This window comes from Stegodyphus dumicola, chromosome X1 (assembly GCF_044657685.1).
Source record: "Stegodyphus dumicola isolate Sdum_Otavi_A_Nest chromosome X1, ASM4465768v1".
In the NCBI taxonomy this organism is placed as follows: Eukaryota; Metazoa; Arthropoda; class Arachnida; order Araneae; family Eresidae; genus Stegodyphus; species Stegodyphus dumicola.
In genome coordinates this window covers 201,080,211-201,104,820 of record NC_140780.1, presented here as the reverse complement: position 1 = coordinate 201,104,820, position 24,610 = coordinate 201,080,211, and the positions used below count along the sequence as shown (strand labels likewise).

General features: G+C 33.4%; 1 protein-coding gene across 1 annotated transcript in view; it reads left to right on the top strand.

The window, feature by feature from the left end:
- LOC118182213 (vesicular integral-membrane protein VIP36-like) overlaps positions 1–24,135 on the top strand; it is a 69,652-nt gene extending 45,517 nt beyond the window's left edge. Inside the window, exons 6-9 of the mRNA XM_085808016.1 lie at positions 1,059–1,173; positions 13,840–13,895; positions 21,173–21,227; positions 23,821–24,135. Coding sequence (XP_085664142.1) covers positions 1,059–1,173; positions 13,840–13,895; positions 21,173–21,227; positions 23,821–23,969 — 375 coding nt within the window. The 3' untranslated portion in view covers positions 23,970–24,135. The remainder of the gene's footprint in view (positions 1–1,058; positions 1,174–13,839; positions 13,896–21,172; positions 21,228–23,820) is intronic.
- Positions 24,136–24,610: the final 475 nt, after the last annotated feature.

The following is a 24,610-nucleotide window of genomic DNA, read 5'->3' as shown; positions in this document are numbered from 1 at the left end:
ACATCAAGCTCAACACAGACACTATCAATTCAAAATATCATGTAGGAACACCTCAATACACAACACTAATAAACAAAATTTAACACTAAACATTATTTCAACAAACCAAAATAACTACTCACCATAATCTACACAATGGAACCATCATCCTCACTTTCGATTTCCGTGCAACACATATTCCCATATCACCACACTATTTTTTCACACAAAATTTGATGATGCATATTATTACCACCACATTTTCACCGAACTCCACTTCCTGACACCAAAAAAATGTTCACCTCTTTTGTGAAGGGGGGCGGAAATTGTGTTCTACACTCAATAAAAAATCAATGCCGCCATTCAGACAAGACGTTTATTTCTACTCACTATACATATACTATAATACAGAAAAAAACTAGCAAGATTATCCAGCGCCATATCTCGGTGGCAGTGGAGGTAGGTCATAACACCTTTTATGATGAGTGTGTTCATATCAGGAATTTAACTTACAGCTACAGAATTCTTTATTTTGCTAAATAGTGGTTAAGCATGTGTTGTCGTTTGTAAAACTAACATTACAACAGAAATGAAAAATCTTTCATGTTTTGATTTGACACAATCTAAAATTTAAATTCAGCAAAATACTTTAAATATTTCAGAAAAGGTTAAAAGATGTAATCAGTTAAAAATAGTAATAGTAAATAGAAAAATAACTGTTTTATATTTAATTATACCCGGTATTCTCAACAAGGAAGATTTCCACATGGGAAATTCTTAGTTTAATGGGGAATATGGTCAGACTTTTATGGAGAAGGGGGGATGATCTAGCAATGGTAAAAGGGATGCATGGAACAGACCAGGTTGAGAACCACTGTATTAGACCATTAAACAAAAGCAAATTCTGCTCAGCTAAAGTTTAAAGTTGGTTTTCATTTAGCTTATAAAATTCATTTATAAGTATAAATATTTTTGGGCCATATTATGTATTTAATGAATTTTATTTTTTCCTTATATTCATTTATGTGTTGGAAGAAAAGCTTTTGATTAGACTTATATAGTACTTTAATTTTGCATAGGTATCTACAGACATAGAAGGGAAAAATGCTTGGCGAGAATGTTTTTCTGTGAAAGGTGTGCGTTTGCCTACAGGCTACTACTTTGGTGCATCTGCTACTACTGGCGATCTTTCCGGTAGATTTATGTTATTATTTACATATATATATATATATATATATACAAGAATTGTTTTGTAATTATATATATATTTATTATATATATATATATAACAGTAGCAAGACAACATAAATAGACCTTAGTGGTCAAGAATTTTCCACAGTGAGCTGCAAAAAGTTTTTTAAAATTTTATAAGGAAGGCCATTACTCTTTCTTATATATGTATACATGTGTGTGTTATATTCTTTAAAATATTTATCAGTCTTTTATAATTTTCATTTCATGTAGATATAGTTTATTTCGGTACTTACGTATTAACACCACCGCAACTGCAGATTTGGCGGTGTTAAAGTGCTAGCAATCTACACCTAAAATTTTTTTGGCAAATCATAAATTAAAGCACTTTATTTAAAATCAAAACACTTTCAAAAAATAAAGCACTTTATTTAAAGTCGAAGTAGTCAGTTGGATTACGGGGGAAAATGGGCCGATATGAAGTTTAACATAGATTCAAAACAGTCTCTATTTTCTTTGACCTGATGCTGTTGCCTTATGAACTCTGCTAAATGAGATTCTGAATGATGTCTCGCTCTCCCCCTATGTCTCTTGTTCCTCCATTTAACACTGCCACACATTCTCTCAACTGCTTGTATGAACTCCTGTATCAGGATCAATAAAATTGTGTTTATGATTAGCATGCAGGAATCCTTCTTTTCCTATTCTATTTGTTTGGTAACCTTTCCAACTGTCAGAATAATTTGTGTTACCATCTACAATGTTTTCAATAATTTTATTAAAAAGGGTTGAGCCAGTTCTATTAGGAACAGTGACAACAAACAAATCTTTTGTTTCTCTACATATACCACAAACACCCACTGTTCGGGTAATACTCGACCACAATTATTTTTACGCTTAAACTGTCAGCAATTTCCACAATGCAATCTGATCTGCCTATCTTCTTGTTTGGATTATTCTCCATATCCAAAACACATAATTCATGCATGTAATTGTTCCAATCTATAACAGTTTTGTTCGATAAGTCAAGTTGCTTTTCACAAAATTTAATCGATGTCAACTCCTCGCGCCAGCAGTATATGAATCTCAAAGCTGAACAAAATGGAATTTTGCTTCCTTCAAGCCAGTTGTATTTTCTAAGTCCCACTTACTGATCACCAAAATGTACCTTATAAAGTTGTATCGTGCAAATTGGTGCATTTTTTTTTTTTTTTGATAAAATATTTTGCTCCTGAAAAAATAAAATTGCATCTTCTGTGTTTGGCAGATCCCAAAGACACATTTTCATAGCACTAAAAAATGATGTCAAAAATCAGCAAACAACAAGGCAAAAAGGAATCCAAAAGATAACTGAACACGAACAACAGCATTGCTCTTTATTGTCGCATCAGTGCAACTTCTGCTGCGGTGGCATTAATGCGTAAGTGCGGTGGTGTTAATACCTTTATTTCTTGTACTTTATAAGTTACAATGCAGAAAAATTGAAATTTGTCTCTTGCAACATTTATCTATTCTTGAGTATGTTTCATGCTGTGCAGTACATGCCGTTTTTCCTTGACATGACAGTTGTGTATATGACATAGTGTTAGGACAAGCTTCACATTTCGATATGATGAAGTCATTAGATAATTTTTGTCTGCACAACTATTACTTGTTCTACCAGTTTGTTGGAGGCCTGGGAGTTGATATGATTAGCATGAGATTAGGCTTCTTTTTGCAGTACATTCCAAGCTCAGTGAAGGTACTAAGAAATTTAAATGAAACTCATTGAGCCTTTTTTTTAACGATGTATTTGGTTCATGATATGGTTTAAATTTCATTAATTTATTGTGTAAGGCATCAAAACTTGAGCTATACTGCAGTAAATTATTACTTCCACTAAAATTGTAGGAATCTGATTATTTTGAGACATGATTGGACTTTAAATTTTGTCCATGGTGTCCTAACCAGTGTTTATATTATCCAAGCCAAAAACGTTCAGCAGGAGGACACTGTAAAACTGTAAGTACACTGTAAAGTAAAGAAAGGGTTTAGTGATATTTGAGTGATTGTCACTTAAAATTATTGAATTGCCGATCGTGCTGTGGGAAGTAGAAGAGTATCCATATTTACAATGGAATATTTTGTACTTCAAATATGCTGTGGAAGAAGGGCTATGTTATACACCTTTTGAAAAGCAATGTCTGTGGTTATCAGTAGTGCTCCTTGATGAAGTAGAAGTGTATTCATCATTTGATGTGAAATAATAAAAAGAAATGTGTGCAGTGCTTGAAAAGCTTAGAAGTGTGTTTCACTTTTGTTGAGAAACAAGTGTTGAGCATCAAATGGAACATCAGTAGTGCCATGGAAGGAACTAATTATCCTTCTTTTGAGTAACTTACATGCAAGAGATATTGGCAGTAATGGAATAAATTTTCATTTTTAAGTGAACCAACATGTGTCATTTCCAAGAAAGTAATGTTCAAGTAAAAAAAAAAAAGTATGTAATTCCAGCATTATTAATTTTTGTTAATCACCACCGCATTATTTCTTTATCATAGAAATGGAACTTTGTTCGTGGATGTATACTTTGTGTAAGTGTATTTAGAATACCACGAGTTTTAACAATATTCATGTTTGGTGCTATTATATTCAAGAAGCAATCATTTTCCAAATTAACCCTTTCCTGTGCTTTAATGAGTCTGACTCGTTACAAAGATTTTTCTCCCAAACATAAACATCACAAGCCAAGCTCGTGAACAGAAAGCAGGGCCAAACATAAACATAACAAACCAGGCTCGTGAAAAGAATGTTGGGCTAGACATAAACATCATTAGACCGACTCATAAACATTAACATCGTAATTTCATGGTGATAATCAAACGATAGTTCCTATCAGTACACCTCAAAAGTTAGTCTCAATTCTTTATAATATAAATTATATAATATTTATTAAAATTATGTGGTAAAATATAATACATTTGTAATATCTGCAAAAGGCAGAAGGATTAAAGTTTACTTCCACTAAGGATGAAATTTGACTTACTTGAAATGTTGTTTATTTATGAAATATAATTTTGAAACTGTTGTTTATTACAAAATATAATATATTAATAATATCTACGAAAGGCAGAAGGATTAAAGTTTACTTCCATGCCAGAAATATAGCGCAAAACTGACTATTACGTTTCAGCTCATATTATGACTGGCCCACCAATGGCCGAGCCGTAAAGTCGCTGAACACTGGTAGTTCGGTCCAAAGTTCTAATCCCACGAACGGGCTGGCTGCATGGGCATTTTCGTGGTTTTCCCCATGTGTGACGTGTATACGAGCCAGTTTCCCTTAGAAAGTCCTCCACGAAGGCATCCCTTCCCTTAGGCAGATAGCCCTCGAGGGTTTGTCATAATGACACACACATGCATATTGTGACTGTTCTCAAGCATCAGTCTGGCTTGTTTACCATGAGTTGACCCATAACACTTGGGTCCAAGTTTCGTTGAGGTAAAGGGCATAGGAAGGGGTTAATGTAATGAATTTGCAGCATATAATTATATCTGTTCCAGTTCGTTCTTTAGAAATAGTGGTGTTGCATCTCTTGTATGGGCAAGTCAATCATTCAACCTTGAAAATTTCTCTTATGGTTTACTGTATTCACTGGGCAATCCATATTTAAAAATACTGTCATATTAAATTTCAGTTAAGGGTTATTGCATTCACTATGCAGTACATATCTGAAATTATTCTTCTGTAATTATTTCAGTAAAGGCATATTGCTCCAGCAATGGCAGTTCCGTAAATTTTCTTCAGTTTTACATTGTCATTTATTTCTAGTCATAGTTATATTTTTTCTGACTTTGATCTACAGCTTTGTTGAAAAGCATGAACTCAAATCATTAAGCTTTCACTTCTGTAACAATTCTTGAAACAAAAGTGGGTGAAGAATGCATTGCTTTCTTACTGTCTATATTTCAAAATTGAACATAAAGTTGTCTCATCATACAACTTTTTTTAAGCTTTATGGTCTGTCAGTGATAAGTCATGCTAGTACTTAATGGAAGCTATTTGTTCTTACTCTAAGTATTCAAATTAGAAATTCAGTCATTGGGCTTCAGACACTAATCCAGAATTCTCGGGCACTAATAATAATATTAACGTTTCAGGGCCATTCTTTTTTAGTCAGCAGAGCTGTTTGACTATACTGTCAAAACAGCTTGAAATCTTAAGACTTGTCATGTTCAAATATAGGTGTGACTCATGTTATTGCTTTTTACCTGTGGAAGTTCAGCAGAAACTAATAAGTCAAATTTCGAGGGAAAAGATCTTGGTTTGCCCTTTAAATCAAGGATGTCAAACTTGCGGCCCACAACAAATATTTTTGCGGCCCGGCCAATATATCTGCAAATAATAATATATAATAATAAAATAACATATCGACGAAGAAAAAAATGAAATGTTTACTGCTAAGTAATTAACGATAATTTATTCAGTGTTGTTAGATTACTCACAGCGAGCTGACTCACACACTACTTAAATTACAAATGCATGTGAGTAGCCTTGCGTTCAGCTACCTTCGGCTTTTGGGGGACACGTGCACTCAGAACTTGTACGCATCCCCCCATAACCGAATGTGGCCGAACTCATGGTCTCAGTTTTCCAATCATAGTTTTGTACGATATATTGGTGCATGCACTTTGCTTTCTTATTAATTATTACTTAATTCATATTGTTACAGATTTCATAGTTATATATTTAGTTAGTTTTTTTTTATTTAGAATTGTAATTAGATTTGCTTTATGTTGCCTTAGCAACGCAGACGATTTTTGAAAAGACAGCTGCGTTGGAAGGTTAAAAATAGAACAACGCGTGCATTTAATACCTAATAAATAAATATCTCGTAATTGCTGTTGCCATCCACAAAAATCCAGATATTTATAGATGTTTCCAGTATATTCGAGAAATTAATTATAAAGCTTATAAAAGCCGAGAACAAACAACTCATCTCAGTAGTAGCTGTAATTCTAGCGAACTGTTTGTTTACTTAATGCTGTGATTGATTTGTAGCGATTTTGCTGTGAGATAGAAATACTTTCTCTGTTTTGAATTGAGTTTTGCTAAACGTTTGACATTTTGTGATATTGTTAGAATATTTTTTAAGAAATATTTCAGCATTTTGATTTATCTCTTGTGGAAAGAATAAATTTTTGTTAACTTTTTAACGTTAACTGTGTTTATTCCAGCCCTTTGTATTCAGTATGTCTATATCAAAACCAAGTGGTAGTAAAATTAAACGAAAAATCGCTGACGAACATAAAATATTCCAAGTAAAATGGGAATTAGAATATTTTTGCTGTGAAATAAAAGATAAAATAATCTGCTTGATATGTAATAATACTATTAATGTACCAAAGTTATATAATATTAAACGTCGTTACGAACAACACAAATCGAAATATTCAAGTTAGGAGTGAAAAAGCAACAGTCTATGTTTAGTAAAGTATTGCAAGAAAGTGAAGCGGCGGTACATGCAAGCTACGTCTTGTCCGAGTTGATAGCTAAACATTCGAAGCCTTTTACTGACGGTGATTTCATCAAGGAATGCCTAATGAAAGCTGGAGAAATTGTTTGTCCTGGAAATGTGAAGGCTTTTCAATCAATTTCATTGTCTCGAAATACAATTGTGGAAAGAGTTACTGATTTAGCCGTGAATTTAAGTGATCAGATCAAAGCAAAATCATCTAGTTTCGAAAGTTTCTCCATTGCCTGTGACGAGAGCACGGTCATTAGTGGCAAAGCTCAATTAGCAGTGTTTCTTCGTTCTTGTGACAAGAATTTTAATATCTTTGAGGAATTACTGGAACTAATACTGATGCCTGGTACTACCACAGGAGAAGATATATTATTTACTTGTGTTTTTGGACTTCTGCAGAAATACAATCTACCTTTGGCAAAATTAAATTCTGTAGCTACAGATGGCGCTCCATCAATGACCGGGAAAAACAAGGGCTTTGTAGCATTACTAAGAAAAAAAACTTAGTGAAATTCACGATTCAAATATTCATCATATGCATTGTATTATACATCAAGATGTTCTATGCACGAAAGTGATAAATATGGAGAATGTTTTGTCATATATAAAAAAAGTTATAAATTTTATAAGATCTCGAGGTTTAACTCAGCGTCAATTCACTGCTTTCTTAAGTGAGTTAGATAGTGAATATTCGGGTTTGTCCTACTATACCGAGGTACGTTGGTTATCTTGCTCCAAGATTCTCAAACAATTCTGGGATTTGAAAGAAGAAATATGTCAGTTTTTAAAAACGAAAAATCAAGACGTAAGTTTGTTTTACGATCCAATATGGATACAAAATTTATCTTTCTTGGTTGATATAACCAAACACTTAACCGATTTAAATTTATCATTACGAACATGTTTGACATAATTAAAGCATTCAAATGTCAACTAGTTCTTTGGGAAAAAAAGCTTAAAAATGAAGATTTGACGTACTTCCCGACGTGCAGCATGAACAAATCAAGTTTAGATGATACTTGTTCATATCAAAAACACGCAGAAAAAATTGTAAATTTAACAACTGAATTTGAAATGAGGTTTAATGATTTTAGTTCCCTCGAAGACAAATTTTTTTTTGTTTTCTTCAATTTTCTCAATAAGTATTGACTCAGTACCCAGCCATATGCAAATGGAGGTGATTGAGATTCAATGCAACTCAAATTTGAAAGCAAAATTCATTGAAGTGGGCATGCCTGAATTTTACAAATATTTACCAGCCAAGTTTGAAAATACTCGAAAATTCGCATATGAAATTATTTCCATGTTTGGTAGCACTTTTGGTGCGAGCAGTTATTTTCAGTCATGAAAGGTAATAAGTCTCCTATTAGAAACCGTATTAATGATGCTCACCTTGGGTCAGCGTTGAAAGTTATCACTGCAAACAAAATTTCTCCCGAAATAGGAAAGATAATAGCAGAGAAGAGATGTCAAGTATCAGGACGTAAACATTAAATTTTTCTTGTTCTTTTCTATATAAATATATATATGTTTATTATTGTATTATTCGAAATAAAAATACGTTTCTATGAATATTGATTTTTTTTTTTTTGCGGCCCGCCTAAAGTTAAACCTTGTTTGTTTGGCCCAAGTGTACCTATGAGTTTGACATCCCTGCTTTAAATGATTTAATGATGGCTTTATCAATTTAGGTAAAAACTACCAATCCTTTTCTTTTAACTTATGATGACACCTAAAAACAATTTTGTTATTAACTGCAGCTGTAATATTGTTCAAATATTGCTTTGGATTAATGCTGTGCATTAACTACTTGTGGATTGGCTTCCTGGTTATTAAATGTATTTACTTCTCTACAATAGTGCCTGGCATCTTAATACCGCAAAATTTAGGAATAAGACAACTGAGTTTTATCATAAATTAAGCATGGGTTTTGAAAATAATTTTCATTAACTGTATATTTTTATATTTTCCTTTATGATCTTGACAAATAGGCAGAATTCAGCACGATTCATTCTTAAATTCTTTTTCAAAATATGAAATCATTTTCAAACTTAATTTCATATACTGAGGTTTGTTCTTGATTTTTAAAATGCTGGTTGTTAACAAATATTACATTTTGTAAAAAATGTTTGAGCTAATATTTAAGCACAGATTTAAAGTAATATAACCTCTTTTTAATAAAAATGTTCAACTTTTATGTTACCAGAGAGACTTTTTATGAAGCAATGATATTGTGTCCGATTATTGAGCAGATATTAGAACTCTTATAAATGTGCATAATATGTGCTGTTACTTTTGTTTTTGTATGATATAATTTTATAATGGAAATTCATTTTTTAGTTAACATAGAATGAAAATTTTGTTCACTTCCACCTCTTTTAGTCAATTTAATCTGCCCATATTAGTCTAGGACTCTTACCATCTGCCAGCATTCACTTGTATAAATGTTATTGTCTGCTGTCAGCTCTGTTTGCATTTTGATCCTAATATTCAAGTCAGAATTGACTTCTATAGAAAGGAATTTTAAAACAGTTGTTTTATAAAGCCACTTAGCAATATAGTATTTTGATTATGCTTTAGAAAACTAAGACAGAAATGCCAGAAGATTGTCTGAAAGTTTCAAATAAATCATATATTTAATGCTAGCAAATAGGCATAAATAAAGTATACCAGCTGACAAATGCTGGCAAATAGTCATTCACGTCACTGGCTGAAAATTGTTGTTAAGTAAAGATGTTAACATGGAAGCTATCTAATTATTCACCGGCTTCCTAAATCCTATAAGTTGGCAGTCACTTGTTGAATGATGTCATGTTTATGTGACACTGAGAAATAATTGCTGGAAGAGAAAAGTCTCATTATTAAGATGCCATTTGAAATCACCGGCTTCCAAAATCGTGCATATGTTGCAACAACTACTAATTGGTTGAATTATGTCAGTATTTATGTGATACTGGCAAATAACTTGACACATTGACATGATGCCAGCTCATAGACACTGCCTTCTGAACTCATTTATGCATGATAGTGGCCAATAATTGCCAGTATTATGAAGTCACATCTGCATGTTGCTGGTTAATGAAGTCAAATGTTTGTAACAGCAGTTATAGTGTTAAAAAGAAAATTTTTGTGTAATTTTTATTCACTTCCATTCATCTGTGGAGGAGCAGCTTTGAAGATGCTGCATAGAATTGCATCACTTGACTGTTGATGTTCCAAGTCCAAGAATGTGCATTTTTTAGTTATTATGGCTTCCTAAATCCTATAAGTTGGCAGTCACTGGTTAAATGATGTCATGTTTATGTGACACTGAGAAATATTTCTGTTATATTAAGTTTGAATTGTTGTATCTAACCTGCTCGTGACCACCATAGTTACGGGGCCAAATCTGAAATTCTTTGCTCCTATTTTTTATCAGCCAAACTAAGGTATATATGGGTAATTACAGATATATACCTACTATTCGATCTACCTAATTATTTTTCGACATAATTCCAACACCGGTTCAGGCATTTGTCCCATGGCAGCACTAAATTTGAGATACCCAGTGGTAGAATTCGTCCTGCTGACTGAGGAATCACCATTGGATAGCTGTCTTGGCTTCATCATTACATGTGAATTGCTGTCCTGCCAAGAACTTCTTCAGTGAACTGAAAACATGGAAAGCAGTAGGAGAAGGTCTGCACTGTACGATGAATGGCCCAAACTGTCCCAGTGCAATGGCCCGAGCTTGTCGGCAGTTCTGATTGCCACATGTGGTCTCTCATTGTCATGAAGGATAACCATGTTGTCTGCATCTAGAATCCTTTGGCGCTTTCACCTGATGGCAGCCTGCAAATGTGACACTAATGGAACAATGAATGTTGCCATTGATGGTTGCATTTTATGTCATGAAATCGAGGAGCTGCAGTCTAGGTTGATCCCAGATGAGTGTTAACATCACTTTTGCAACAGATGGCATGAAACTGAATTTTTTTGTCACAGGTGAACCTGTATGTTTCTACAGTATGCTCTATTGCTTCGATTCGGGCATGAAATGTGGTATCCAATGTTTCATTGCCAGTAACAGTGCAGTCCAAGAAACTTTTCACCTTCCCTGGCATATCATTGCAGATGATTCAGGGAAGCAATCATTTGCTTGCCTTCATCATGTTATTCGACTGCTTAGGCACCCACAGTCATGAAACCATCTGGTACTCTAAGGGCTCAGGAAATGTCCTTGAGTTACTCATGTCGATCAACTTTCAGCATTGTGTTGCCATCAGTTAGCAACAGATGGGGCCTCCTCGAACACTTATCATAATGGCCTTTCGCAAACTCCTTGCTGCATAAAAGGGTACTTACGTATTAACGCAACCAGGCCAAAATTCGCATAAATCACCAAATTTGGCGACCCTACTTACTCCAACCCTACGTGTTATACGTAGTTTTGTAAAAAGAATTTATTTGTAAAAGAAAAAATAACACTGGGCGTGTACTACCACAGCAATGGGTTTTCGGCGAAATTTGCCGAGAAAAGAAAGAGACTTTTTTGGTTACTGTACCTAACAAAAGCGCCGTTACCCTCATGGAAAAAATTTGCGAAAATATCAAGGAAGGAAGCATCATTTATTCAGATTGCTGGAAAGGATACAATACAAGTGAGTTCGAAAATGCTGGATTTCTGCATGGAACTGTTAATCACAAATATAACTTTGTGGATCCCAACACGGGCGTTCACACACAACATGTAGAGCGCATGTGGGGCTCAGCCAAATGGCACAACAAAAAACAGAGAGGAACAGCCCGTCATCATCTTTACTCATACCTTATCGAATTTATATGGTGCCAAGCTCAATCTGTTAATGGCGAAGACGGTTTTCAATCAGTGCTAAAAGCAATAGCCAAAAGATTTCCGCCGAAAAAATAATTCTGCAACTTATTCAAATTCGAAATCGGAAGGGTTTAATTGCTATTTTATATTTTAAAATAATATAAAAAACTGTATTAAAAATTATCTGTAATTAATAAATGTACATTTTCTTTCTATTCATACTTTTTTACTCAAATTTACAAATCACGCCAACCTGGTTGCGATAATACGTAAGTACCCATAAAAGCTGTCGGCTGCTAACATAAATATTGTAATTGAATGTTGCTAGACACATATGGGTTGTCTTTTTTAGGGGAAGGAATACCTCTGTGGAGGGCAATTTGAGGAAAACTGGCTTTTTGTTATGTAGTTGTGTAAAACGTTTGCATGTGGAAGATGGAACATGTCATTGATAGCTCATTTGATAGATTGTGAGAAATGGCAAGTGACTGAAAGAATGGAAGCTTGGATAGACACTTACACAGGCTTTTGAAGACCTAAAAGTAGACAAAAACATTATCTCAAGAATCTAGAAACTGTGAGATGATTATGGTGCAGTGTATGTAGACAACTAGGTTAAGGTTGAAAATGTTCCACAGTAAACTAGATTCTCTGGATTTGACCCCATCATAATGTGTATGATCCATTAGGATGCTGACTTCATCATTGTACCCCCACCTAGTATTCTCCAAAAACTTCAAGGCACAATTTATTGGGAATGTGTTTTAGTACTGAAGAAGCTGCTGGACAGCTTAATGCACAGCATAGAAAATCATTATAAAGATTGCATTTTGGTCAGAGGTGACCACACTTTTTTTTCCCTTTCTGTCTCTAAAGGTGTCTAAAGTTATAATACCGTATTTTTATATTCCACTTTATATCACAGTTCCTGTGCTCTTTTTAAAATTTATTTTGTGCAAAAATAGGCAATTTTCATTTTGAAGATATGTCCGGCATGACAAAGATCTTGTGCAAGTTACATGAGTTTTGATAGTTGTTCTATTAATTTTTCTTACCATTGTGTATTAAATTACTCTTTCATTCATGAAATATATGCAGACATTATTATAAATGATATTATTAATATTATTTCACTTTTCAATTTAAAACTTCACAAACAAGAAAAAGCAGTGAGTTGAATGAAGCCACATGTGATGGACATTCAAGATACTCTGAAATGGTAATGCATAATGCTGATTAAAAAAAGTTAAAAATCATGTGGCAGCATTGGGATGTGTAATTTCCGGTTATGCCCTTTGTGTATAGTTCTGATAAAGCAATGCATTGATAAAAAGCTGACATTGACTCTGAAACCAGGAGGAACTGTGACGTTATGAGTAGATCTCATACAACCTGCTTTTCATGGCAAGCGCTGTAGCATTTGGTGAGGGAAGGACATGTCTAATATGCTGCGATTTCTGTAATACTAATTAGTTCTTACTTTCAAATTATTCCACAAGATAGGAATTGATTGGAATTCGTCTCTAGTAATATCTAGTTCATGATATTTTTGTAATTTAGTTGAAAATGCATCGTGAAATAAATTTTAGATTACAAAGTGAATTTTAGGGCAAACGCTTCTAATCAATATATATATAATTTTTTACTTATCTATACTGATTAGAAGTGTTTGCCCTAAAATTTGCATATTGAGTATAAAGTTTTACCTTTTATTTTTGGCCGAAAGAATAAACAGAACTTTATTTGTGTGCTTTCTTAATAAGGTGAATTTTAAGTAATATTTATCTTGCTGCTTGCAAACCATAAAAACATTGTTTCTCAGAATGATATCCATCCTATATATCAATATGAAAGTAATGTTACTTATGGCCCTTACCATGTCGTACATTCCCTGTGAGCATATTAAGTAAATGACTGCTCTTGATATCATGTTCCAATGTCAAAACTTTCTTCTGTGAGAGGATAAAATTAGAACAGAGGATAAACTTGCAGATCATTTGCTTCCATATGTTTCATCAAGTGACCTTCAGTGGTGTTACCAAAGACAAATGTTGTGCAAATGTTTCATAATGCCTACCTCCATAAGGTATTCCATAATGAAATTAAGGTATTTAACAGATCATAAACAGTCATGTTTGAGGCAATAATTTTTACAGAGAGAGGCCCAGAATAAAAGGGAAAAAGGGAATGTGAACAAATTTTGATTGTTTTAATTATTAGATAACGATATTGTTTGAATTTACTAAACTTTTTATTTCAATTTAAATCCATAATAAACGTTCATAGAATATGCTTGTAACCTGTGTAGAGTGTATTCAAGCTCTGAACATATAATTCTTTCCTTTATAGATAATCATGATATCATTTCTATACGGTTATTTGAATTAGAAGTACCTGATGAAAAGGTAAGCTGCTCAATTTTTTTTTCCCCTTTGTAAACTTGTAATTTTACTTCTCAACAGTCAGCTGCATAATGATTGTGGAAATTATACTTAGCATATTGAAGAGTTCATATATTTTAGATATGCAATACATTCATCATCATATTTTCTGTGTACGGTATTCATAAAAAAAAATTTCTATGTTTTGTAATTAATGACATTTTTAAATTTAAGTTTAGCTTTCTCAATAATTCTAAATCTATAGCAGCTATTGAAACAAACTTGACAGTTAATTTATTACATTCATTGCATCTTTTCCTTTTATCATAAACTGTGTATGATTGAATCAGTATAATTTGAAAGTCAGCACTTCTGCATTTTATCCCTTTTAATCCACCCATACTTTTTTTTTTAAAGTAGACCTTTTTGAATCTCTTTTAAGGAATTCTTTTATTTGCTATAGTGCTTTCAAGTTTTTCAAAATTTCTTAGCTCATGATTTTTTGCTTTTATTCAGCTCATGAATTTTTTTTATTAGAATATTTCAGTTGGTATGCTTTGCATCACTTGTTCTTTAAGTATTGCTAAAAGATTTCACTAAAGTATAACATTTTGGTGTCGTCATTCTTAGTAACATGTTTTTCAAGTCATATTTACCAATTTCGTGAATGTATGAATTATATATATATATATTGTATTTATACTAAAAACATCTTTGTTCATTCAGAATCATTTGAATTTCAGAGTGTAATTGCAGCAGATGATTGTTGTCAGTAACGTGCACTGAAGTTTGATACAAAAGCCACTCTTATAGGCATGTAAAGTTAAAAGAAACTAACTCATTATCAAGCACATTAAAAAAATCACGATGAAAGATGATAGCATGTTTTAAATTATTACAGCTAGCTTTTGCTTGAGTATTTGTTCTTTCACATTTGGCAATTAATGCATTTCTAACACCTAGAAAAAGATAATTAAATCTGCATGCTCTGTCTTTTTTCTGCTTTCACTTGGGTTTCATTTTCTGAACTTTGAGACAATTTTCTTTCTTAATAAACAAGGCTATTTTTTGAATATCATGCCAAGGTTTAGCTGGATCCAGGAAGTAAATTTATGGTAACATTTCAGTTATAGCTTTCCCTTTCTCCATGTGTAAAGCAAGTGTTAAAATAAGTCTGTACTTGTATTTTTTCTTTCACTCCTCTTTACACACACTTTATCTTTGGTTAACTGTGCAGTTAGAGGGGTAAAAATGGCACTCGTACTTCCATCTCTGCATAATCTGTTTGGTGTCGGGAAATGATGAAGCATTTTCTATATTGAGAACTGCTTTCTATGGCATATTTTGGAGTTTCATAAATTTTGTTCATTGAAAAACGAAGTATGAGAAAAAACAATGTTTAAACATTGTTCTAAACAACTATGCATTTGACAAGCTTTTTACCAAACAGTCAGGTCAGCATAACATTTATTCTTTTAAAATTTTTTAATGCTATGAGAAAATTTGCTTTTCCTAAAAGCAGCACTCTCAGTTATAGAAAGTAGCAGATTTATTTTCTGTAAATGCAAGTATTCTTGAAGGTAACATTTGTAAAGTCCAGCCAGTGTCATTGCACACCAAAATTTCGCCACCAGAGAGACCTTGTCAATGTGCTAACATTGTTCTTTAATGTGCAAGCATTTTTTATGCTATTGGAAAGCTTTTCTTTGCTAATATTCATCTATCTGTGATCATACCACTTCTGTTCAGTCTGTCAGCAATAGCAGTAAATGCATCCTCTCCATCTTAAATTGTTTCATAAAATTTAAGGGCTTTTCTTGGAAAATTTGCCTACTCTGGATATTCTTTGTGCTTTTTTTTCTGCTGAAATCATCTGCATAAGGTATTGCTCACTTCTACACATATAATGAGTTTCATGCTTTTTATTTTCTTTAAAATTTCATCGCAAGCTCATTTTATACACTACTGCTCATTCTGTGATCTCTTTTCTCAACCTACACTCAGCTGTCCAATACCTAAATCCGTTGTAATTCTTTCTAAATTTTATAATCCATTGAATCTGTTCTGCGTTGTGACATTGTTTTGTTCCCTTCTCTTTTGGCAAGGTATTTTTATGATATGGTACAAATACTTGTGCAAAAACCTAAACTTCAGGGAAGATGATTCAGTTAGAAATGACAGGTGAATCCCTTTATTCCATCACTAAAATAGAATGGAATGAAATGCCTCATAGACATGAGTTGTTTTGTCTTTAGTTTTCTGAGGGTGGCTTAGAACAATGCAAGTAATTCAAGGTCAGAAAAAGGCAGTACCGCCATTTACCAAAACTGAAATGTCCCCGAACATAGCTCAAATCATGGAAATATGAATGTAAAACAGGAGACAACACTTTGTTATGAGTTTTTGAGAATCAAGGTGATGGGATGCTTAAAGAGCTGATTATTAAACTGCTTTAAATTGTTTTATGTAGAAAACATCCCAAAAGGCTGTAAAATATCCGAACATTTAAAAATTTCCTATTTTATTTATTTACATATTTATTGTGGTCAATTCAATCTTGAAATTGCTTTGCAACCAAAATATAAATATTTGGTTTCATCAAATAAAAGTGTCAATAACAGTTAAAAATTCTCTGTATAAGGATATTAAGTAACCAATAACTTTTTAATGTTGCCTTGACCATACCAATTTTTTTCTGAGAAACAGGTTTATGATGTCGTATGAGGCAAATTGCCATGTAGAATAGTGTGCATTAGCTCCCATGTATTATAAAAATGTTTCATAAATGTGTTGCTTTAAAATATTTCAGCTGTGAAGTTCTTCAGTAAGTGAATACATGGGATCATATGCATTTCATGAAAATTGTTCATAAATGGAATTTTAAAGTTATGAAAGCCTGTTGAATGATCGTATCCAACCACTGAGATATAATTAATTGTTATGCCTGAATGCTTGAAAATAATTGAATGAATGTGGAAAATTTGAATGTAGAGTGGACTGTATCTTGTTAATAGAAATTCAGTGTGAGCATTGACAATGTGGATAGCTGCAGATGAGAAGAGGTAGTATAAGTGAGAGAGAATTGAGTGTGTGTGTGTGCAGAATTCGTGCTAAAGTTTTCAAATGAGCTAGGATTGAATTGGCGTACATTTGTTGGGGTATTTGGTGATATCCAAGTATTCTAGCCTTTTTTTTCCAAATTAGTGATGGAAGATGAAATTTAATGTTTTCTTTAACTTAGAATCAAAGCAAATGAATTTTCAGTGCAAATGTTTAGCATTTACTCAAAGTTGCAGCTTGTGCTATGAAGCTTTTGTTTGTTATTCAAGGAAAATGATGATACTTATTAATTTTATCTATCATTGTGGTATTGTCAGCAGTTTAGTATGCTGCTGAACACTGTAATGATTACATATCACTGTTAATTGTGTAATAATTTTTTTTTTCCTATGGGACTTATTGGTTTCTTTACCAGGCTAGACCCTTTTTTTTCCATAAAGATATCTACCAATTGCAGTAATAAAATGTAATTACCATCAACCTGCAATCTGATGGTAATTATTTTTTACTGGTACTTACCATGTTTCCCTGGAAACAAAATCAGGTCTTGAATTAATTATTGCTCCAAAGGACATATTAAGGCATATTCAGTGGATACCTTTTTTATACACAGCTAAAGTACTTATCTGTTTACAACATTCTACATGTATTGATATATTCAAGTATTTATATTTAGTCATTTATTCATGCACAGAAGTTTAAATTTATTAGAGTACAGTTACATTGGATGGACAAAAATATGGAAACACCTTGTGAAGTGCATGTTTGAAAAGAAAGATTGATTTTAATGAAATATGTAGGTGGTGCTGGCGTTTTTGACTACTGACGCCACCTATACAACTTCGTAAATGTGCTAAACAGTTCATTTGTTGTCGGAGTACTGTTATGTGAGGTTGTCATTGCATTATGTCAGAGTTAACAGACTTCGAACGTGGGTAAATTGTTGGAGCACGTATGGTAGGTGCTTCTGTAAGCAAGGTAGCCGAGGTGTCTAGTGTTTCAAGAGGTACTGTATCGAAGATTTATTCCACATATTTGAAAAGCGGAAAAACATAATCTGCTAAATCACAGAGCGGACGAAAGTGTGTCCTGAGTGATCGTGACAGACGATCATTAAGGGCAATTGTGACGAAAACTAAGAAGACCACAGCTGCAAAAGTTACTGCTGAAATGAATGTTGTGTTACCGAACACTGTGAGTACCAAAACAATTAGAAGGGAGCTTCATAAACAGAGAATTGCTGGCCGTGCTGCAATTGAGAAGCCACTCATCAGTGATGCTAATGCTCGTAACAGGAAAAGGTGGTGTTTAAGTCATAAAGCCTGGACTATAGAGCTGTGGAAGCGAGTAATATGGTCTGATGAGTCTTCTTTCACATTGTTTCCCACTTCTGGCTGAGTTTACGTCTGGAGAACGCCATCTCAAGTCTATAGTACAGACTGCTTGTTGCCAAGAGAGAAACATGGCGGGGGTTCTGTTATGGTTTCGGCAGCCATATCATGGTTCTCTGCTAGCCCCATGATAACTGTGTCAGGGCACATGACTGCCAAGACTTATGTGAACATTTTGGTCGATCAAGTTCATCCCATGGTACAAACTTTGTTCCCCGATGGTGATGGTGTCTTCCAAGACGACAAAGCCCCTGTTCACACAGCTCACATTGTCCAGGACTGGTTTTCTGAGCACAAGGATGAGTTGTCCCATCTCCCCTGGCCACCACAGTCACCAGACCTGAATATTATCGAACCTTTGTGGTCTACATTGGAACGGAAAGTTCGTTCTCGTTATCCACCGCCAACATCGTTATCTGAACTTGCCACCGTTTTGCAGGAAGAATGGTATAATATTCCCTTGGCAAACATACAGGAACTGTATTTATCCATTCCAAGAAGACTGCAAGCTGTTTTGGATGCCAACGGGTTTCCTACACCATATTAAGCAAAGAAACATGTTTTTTAAAGGTGTTTCCATATTTTTGTCCAACCCCTGTATGTCATTGTCTTTTGAACATTGTTATAAAGTTCCAGACCTCTAATTCCAGCTTGAATTTCTTATAATTCCATTTGCTATAGAACCATTGGCAGTAATCTCTTATGTCTCGCAATGAAGCTCTGTTTAAATGAATGCTTCTTGTCTGTGTAGCCAACTCATAATGCATTGCAAGACAGCTGTCATTTGCTGTCTTGCAATGCATTGCTTTGTATATGTGCATCTCATGATGTTTTAACCCAGGCTGTGACCTCTTGCAGACTAGTTTTCTCAAAGTGCCCTTGATTTCTTTCAATTCTGTTTTCATTGTAGTCTTTGATTTCCATGTTCAAATGGTCCTTGAATAGCTTTTTATTGAAACATAAATGGCCTGGAAATAGATTTTTATGAGAATCATTTTTCAGCTTATTCTTTCTACAAAGAAATTCATATCTCTAGTGTGTTGACTGCTGGTCGAATCCCATACTAGCATACTTCTTAACTGTTTTGGAAAATAAGTGATAGCATTAAGTTGACCCATTTCTTTATATTTTTCTAGTGTGCATTAGTCTTTTGGTTTTAAGAACATGAATACCTGGAAGATGTCTAACTTCCATTTTTTTAAGGGGGGGCTTAGCGCTTTCGAAAGCTATGGTTGGAATAGATTGGCAAGCCTCTTAAGTGCACAGTCAATAAATTTTAATATTTTCATGCTTGCACTGAGCTGTTGATTTTAGAAATATTAGATACGGTGCTAAAGGACACGATCCATTCAATATTCTGATGCTTTGAATTCTGGGGTTAACTCCGACATTGGTGCTATTGTAAGCATGGGAGTTCTCCATGATTCTATTCTTGTGCCTGGTGAAATAGCTTTTGTTTCTTACATACATCTTTTTTAGCGATCAAAATTTTATTCCCTTTAAATTTCTAATTAAGTCTAGTTTTAATTATACTGAGTGGCAACAAAAGGTGTTAAGAACTGCATAAAAGCAGCAAAAAATTGTGGACTGAAAATTAAAAAAAAAAAAAAAAAAAAATTTTGCATGAGTGACGATCATGACTCTTTCGCATCGAGAGACGATCAAATCTGTTTTTATCAAACATCGAAAATGCCTGTGTTTACGAATTTGTCTTGGAATAGTTTTCCTTTCCCCCTGCCTGGTAGATATAGCTACAGCATTAACAATAATCTACTTAAGTGAAATGGCTGCTTTTCTCTTGGGGGTTTTTCTGCGGTTTCATCCATTGTGTGCAGTTTCACCTTAGAGCTGGATTGCACCTGTGAACGTTAATAGCTTTCCGTATGTCTCCTTTAGTTGCTTCAAAAGAATGATTGACATGTTTCTTAACAACTCGCAAAACCAATGAGCCATACACTAACATGGAGGGGGAAAGCACTAGGTAGAAAATAAACGAGGCGTTGGGGCGGTTTGCCGTTGTCTGAATGAACGGGCGTTACGGGTGACTTCGATGCGAAAGAGTTAAACATGTGCATTGCAATGTATTAAATTATAAAGATTCTAAATACTTACAACATTATCCAGTTGTAATGTCTACACATGCATTTAGTTTGCACTCTGATAGGTCAATTGGCTGCAAGTCTGACTGATGACTTGGCTAACTAGGGCTTATATTAGGAGCATCTTGAAAAACCATATTAAGGTCTTTTTTTATTAGGTCTTATTGTCAGGGTTGGTTAGGTTTACTGAGGGAGGGGATGCCTTGTAGATGATTTTCTGAGGGAATCTGTCTCGTATTCACGTAACATGTACAGAACCCATGAAATCTAACCATGCAGGCAGCTCATTCTTACAGTTGGAACCAGATCAAACTACCATTATTCAGCAGTCTTAACGAACAACTTGTGCACTTATGGCACCTTATGTTCAGGGTAATATGGTATATGTACCTTTTCATCATTCTGACCATTTTTTAAAATATTTTAGAAACTGAGTTTAAGAGCAGTTTGTTAGAAGATTAAAAATAAAACTGAGTCTCATCATTTAATCATGCTTAACTTTTGCATTCATTAACCTAGAGTTTTAATCTAGGCCATTGCTTTTGCATATCCTAAATGTTAAACCACAGATAAGATTGACTTATTTTAAAAATGTATTTTGAAAAGAAATTTTCATGTTTAAATTTTGATTTCTTTACATCTGGATAAAGAAATTCAGTAGTTTTCAAAGAAATGAAAATGTAACTTAATGTAGTTTATATTAATCAGAAAAAAAGAAAGAATTTTAAGGGTAGAATTTTTGTTAATTTAGGAAGAAGATCGATCAAAAATTGCACCTGAAGCTGCTTTTTTTGCGCCTCCAAGAGGTATAGTTTCTTAATATATTATTTTCATGTAACTGTTTTGTTAATTTGATGCTTGTATATGTGCATTTCTTAGAATAGTCTTATTTTCAGTGTAAATCAGTTGGTATGTCTCAAAATTTGTAGTTTCCAGTCTATTTTTTATTATTATTATTAGCCTATTTCTTACATCATTAAGGAATTTTGAAGACTACCTGTCAAAATTTCTTTGCAATTTTGACTGAAAGAACCCTTCACTAATGAAAGAAGCCTGGAAGATGTATATCATATTTCTGAATTTCACCATTTGTTAGTTGATTGATAATTGGGGCATTGTTATTACAATGAAGAACTTTTGTTATAGCACTTTCATTTATAATCATTTCTGCATATTTCTTCATTTACTTTGTTACAAAATTTATGCATTTTGCTTATATCTAAAAATCTTTAAATTCATAGCTATTATCATCATTTTCGAAAAATGGTAGCTGGCATGTTCAGCAATCCTTATATCCATTGGCTGAATATATAATTTGGAAGAAGGAATGAGACAGAAATGTTATCCTATACTGGAACTTTTAAGTGAAGTATGAGTTGAACAGTTGTTTTTGCATCATCTGGTAACATCTGATTTCATATTTTGCCTAACCTCAGGAATGAAATGATTTCAAATCATTCATGGTATGTTGTTCATGATTAATGTTTGTGTCATCCATGCTGTTCTATTTGAATAATCAATGACGAGGAAATCTGTACTACATTAAATATCCAAAATCGTTTAGTATTACCGATTATGAAGAGACACATTGGGCATTCTTGCAGCATGTTATGATGTAATGTGAATAAACTCAATACACGTCCTCGTTTTAAACACAAAACTTATATTAAATAATTGCACAATGCAAGTATAAACAAGAAAATGACATATAAAACTTATGACATATAAAACAGAACAAAAATAATGAAAAATAGACAGCATTCCAGCTGCCTTGCGAATGCGTTCGTCTGAGTCTGACTGTTCAACTGAATTCAATATTCTTTGGCATAGTTCCAAATGCGAAAGAGTCAGGTTGAGTTGTTCTGTTCCGGTGCACCGGAACACAGCATTTGCACGTGGCAAAATCTTTATTATCATTTAAGGGTCTTTGACACACATCAAGGCCTTTCTGCAGAAAGTGACTAGGTATTTAGGGGCTTATATTATCAGAAAAGCCCAGATTTCTCAGTATTAATAACTTTTCTGGAGATAACTTACTTTTCAATATTCATGAGTTCAATGAATTCATTTGAAAAATTTTTGGTTACTTCAGTATGAACTAAAGCTTTTGTTCAAATTCTTAACTGCTTTGTACAGATCGTTTTTAAAATTTGGTTAATTACCTCTTGAGTATGTGTGCTTAATTTATGAAATATTTTGACTTGAGCCATCAGCATTGGACTTCTCAGTGATATGCCATCACTGCAGTGCTGTCTTATGTATGCAATCATCACTTTGTCATTATTATCATTTTTAGCACAATGAATGAGTTCATTGTGAGGTCAAAATCTTCAAAATGTTCCTTAAAAAAAAACTTGTATGCTTTTGATTGTTCATTGCCCCACTCCTAACAAAAATTTAAAACAGATACGCTATTATTCTTTTTCACCCCATTCCCCCAGCAATTCAACCTTTTTGCTTTGTTTGGCACGGGAAGATGCTTTCACTTTGCAGATCTTGCATCAGGTGCAGAATTAGGAATGCTTAACATGAAACTTTTTATTAGATAGTTGTAGTAATAATAATAATAATAATAATACCATGGAAAAATTGCTATATTAACTGAACGTAAGTACCTCAGAATCTGATTCTTTCCTTGCTGCCAAGAAAATAAAACCTGTACGAGCAACATTTCATTCCAATTAAATATGTCTTTGGGTTTCATTTATTGTTTAAATCACATAAAAAATGCACAGCCACTCATGAGCCATAAATATAGTGGTGATCATCATCAGTACAGTGTCAGTCAAAGTATTCTCATTGGCCACAATGTGATTCCGTAGCTAGCAGGTGTTTAAGAGTGACATCAGGAATCTCAATTAGTCAAAGAAAAATTGCTTTTACACCACATCTGATTGTTCTTGAGTATTATAGTCTCCATTCCTATATTTCGTATGGAAAAGAAAATTTTTACTGAAGTTCCAAAAATTGGACATCCAAATTTCAGACTTTTACTATATTATTTTGCCCAATAATGAGCACCTAATGTCAAGGAATTTCTTCTCGAATATTTGTGAAAAATTTTGCAATCAATGTATGGAACATGCATACAATACGAATTTTGCTGTTTGACAATTTGCTGTGATTTTGTAGAATTCTCCCGCTGCAGGAGCTGAAACAGTTTTCATAATAGTTTTGCCTATTTTGAGAAACTTTGTAATTGAAAGAACACATTGTTCATCAAAATATAAAGAAAAAAAGCTTGCTGCAACATTTTTGAAAACCTTGCAGATATGTGCATATAATTCAAAAAATTTCCTATGTAATATGTTGCAAACTTGTTCTGAAACTCATTTATGTTTGCCAATGTTATATTTGGAGGTTGCATACTGAAATTAAAATATAATGCTTATTTTACAGATCATGTAGATGATCCTCCACCTCCTATGTCTGGGACAAAGTTATTTCTGATAATTGTATGTGCTCTCCTAGGACTTTGTGTCTGCATCATTGGTGGTGTGATGGTCTTCCAGCGAAGCCAAGACAGCACAAGAAAAAGGCTTTATTAATAACTGAGTAATTTAATATTATTTAAGAAAATTGCCAAGTGTTTTTCATTATGAGGAATGACTTTAATAAATTTTTGACTTGTATATTTGTTCAAATATGAGAATGTATGTATTTCTGTAAATGAACTTTTCTTGATATTTGAATAAAAAATACACTTTTCCAAGATGTCGTTTACAGTGCTTCCATCAGAGCATTATGGAAGCGGAAAACATTTTAGATGTCAATTTCTCCATTCATATGATTTTCATTTACACGAACATTCCTCTTTTCGCATCATAATTATTTTTATAAATTGACTATTTATATATTTCAAAACCATTTTTGAGGGGGGGAATTGTGTATGTTTTGTACCTCAGGTTTAAAACCATATATTAATTGTATTTTTAACATGAGAAAAATAGTACGATAGTTAGAGATGAATAGGCAGATTTTGAGTGTTTCTAAAATTCATATCAGGTAGGCATTGTTTTTATGATATTGATCCCTAGCTAAAATTAAAAATTCATTAAGAAAGTAAATACAGTTTATATGTGTTCTAAAGAGATTGAAATGTACAGTCAAAAGTCTTTAAACCGGACTCGTCGGGACTTCGGCTTTCCGGATTATAGATCATTAATTTCAATCTGATAAGATGGCATGC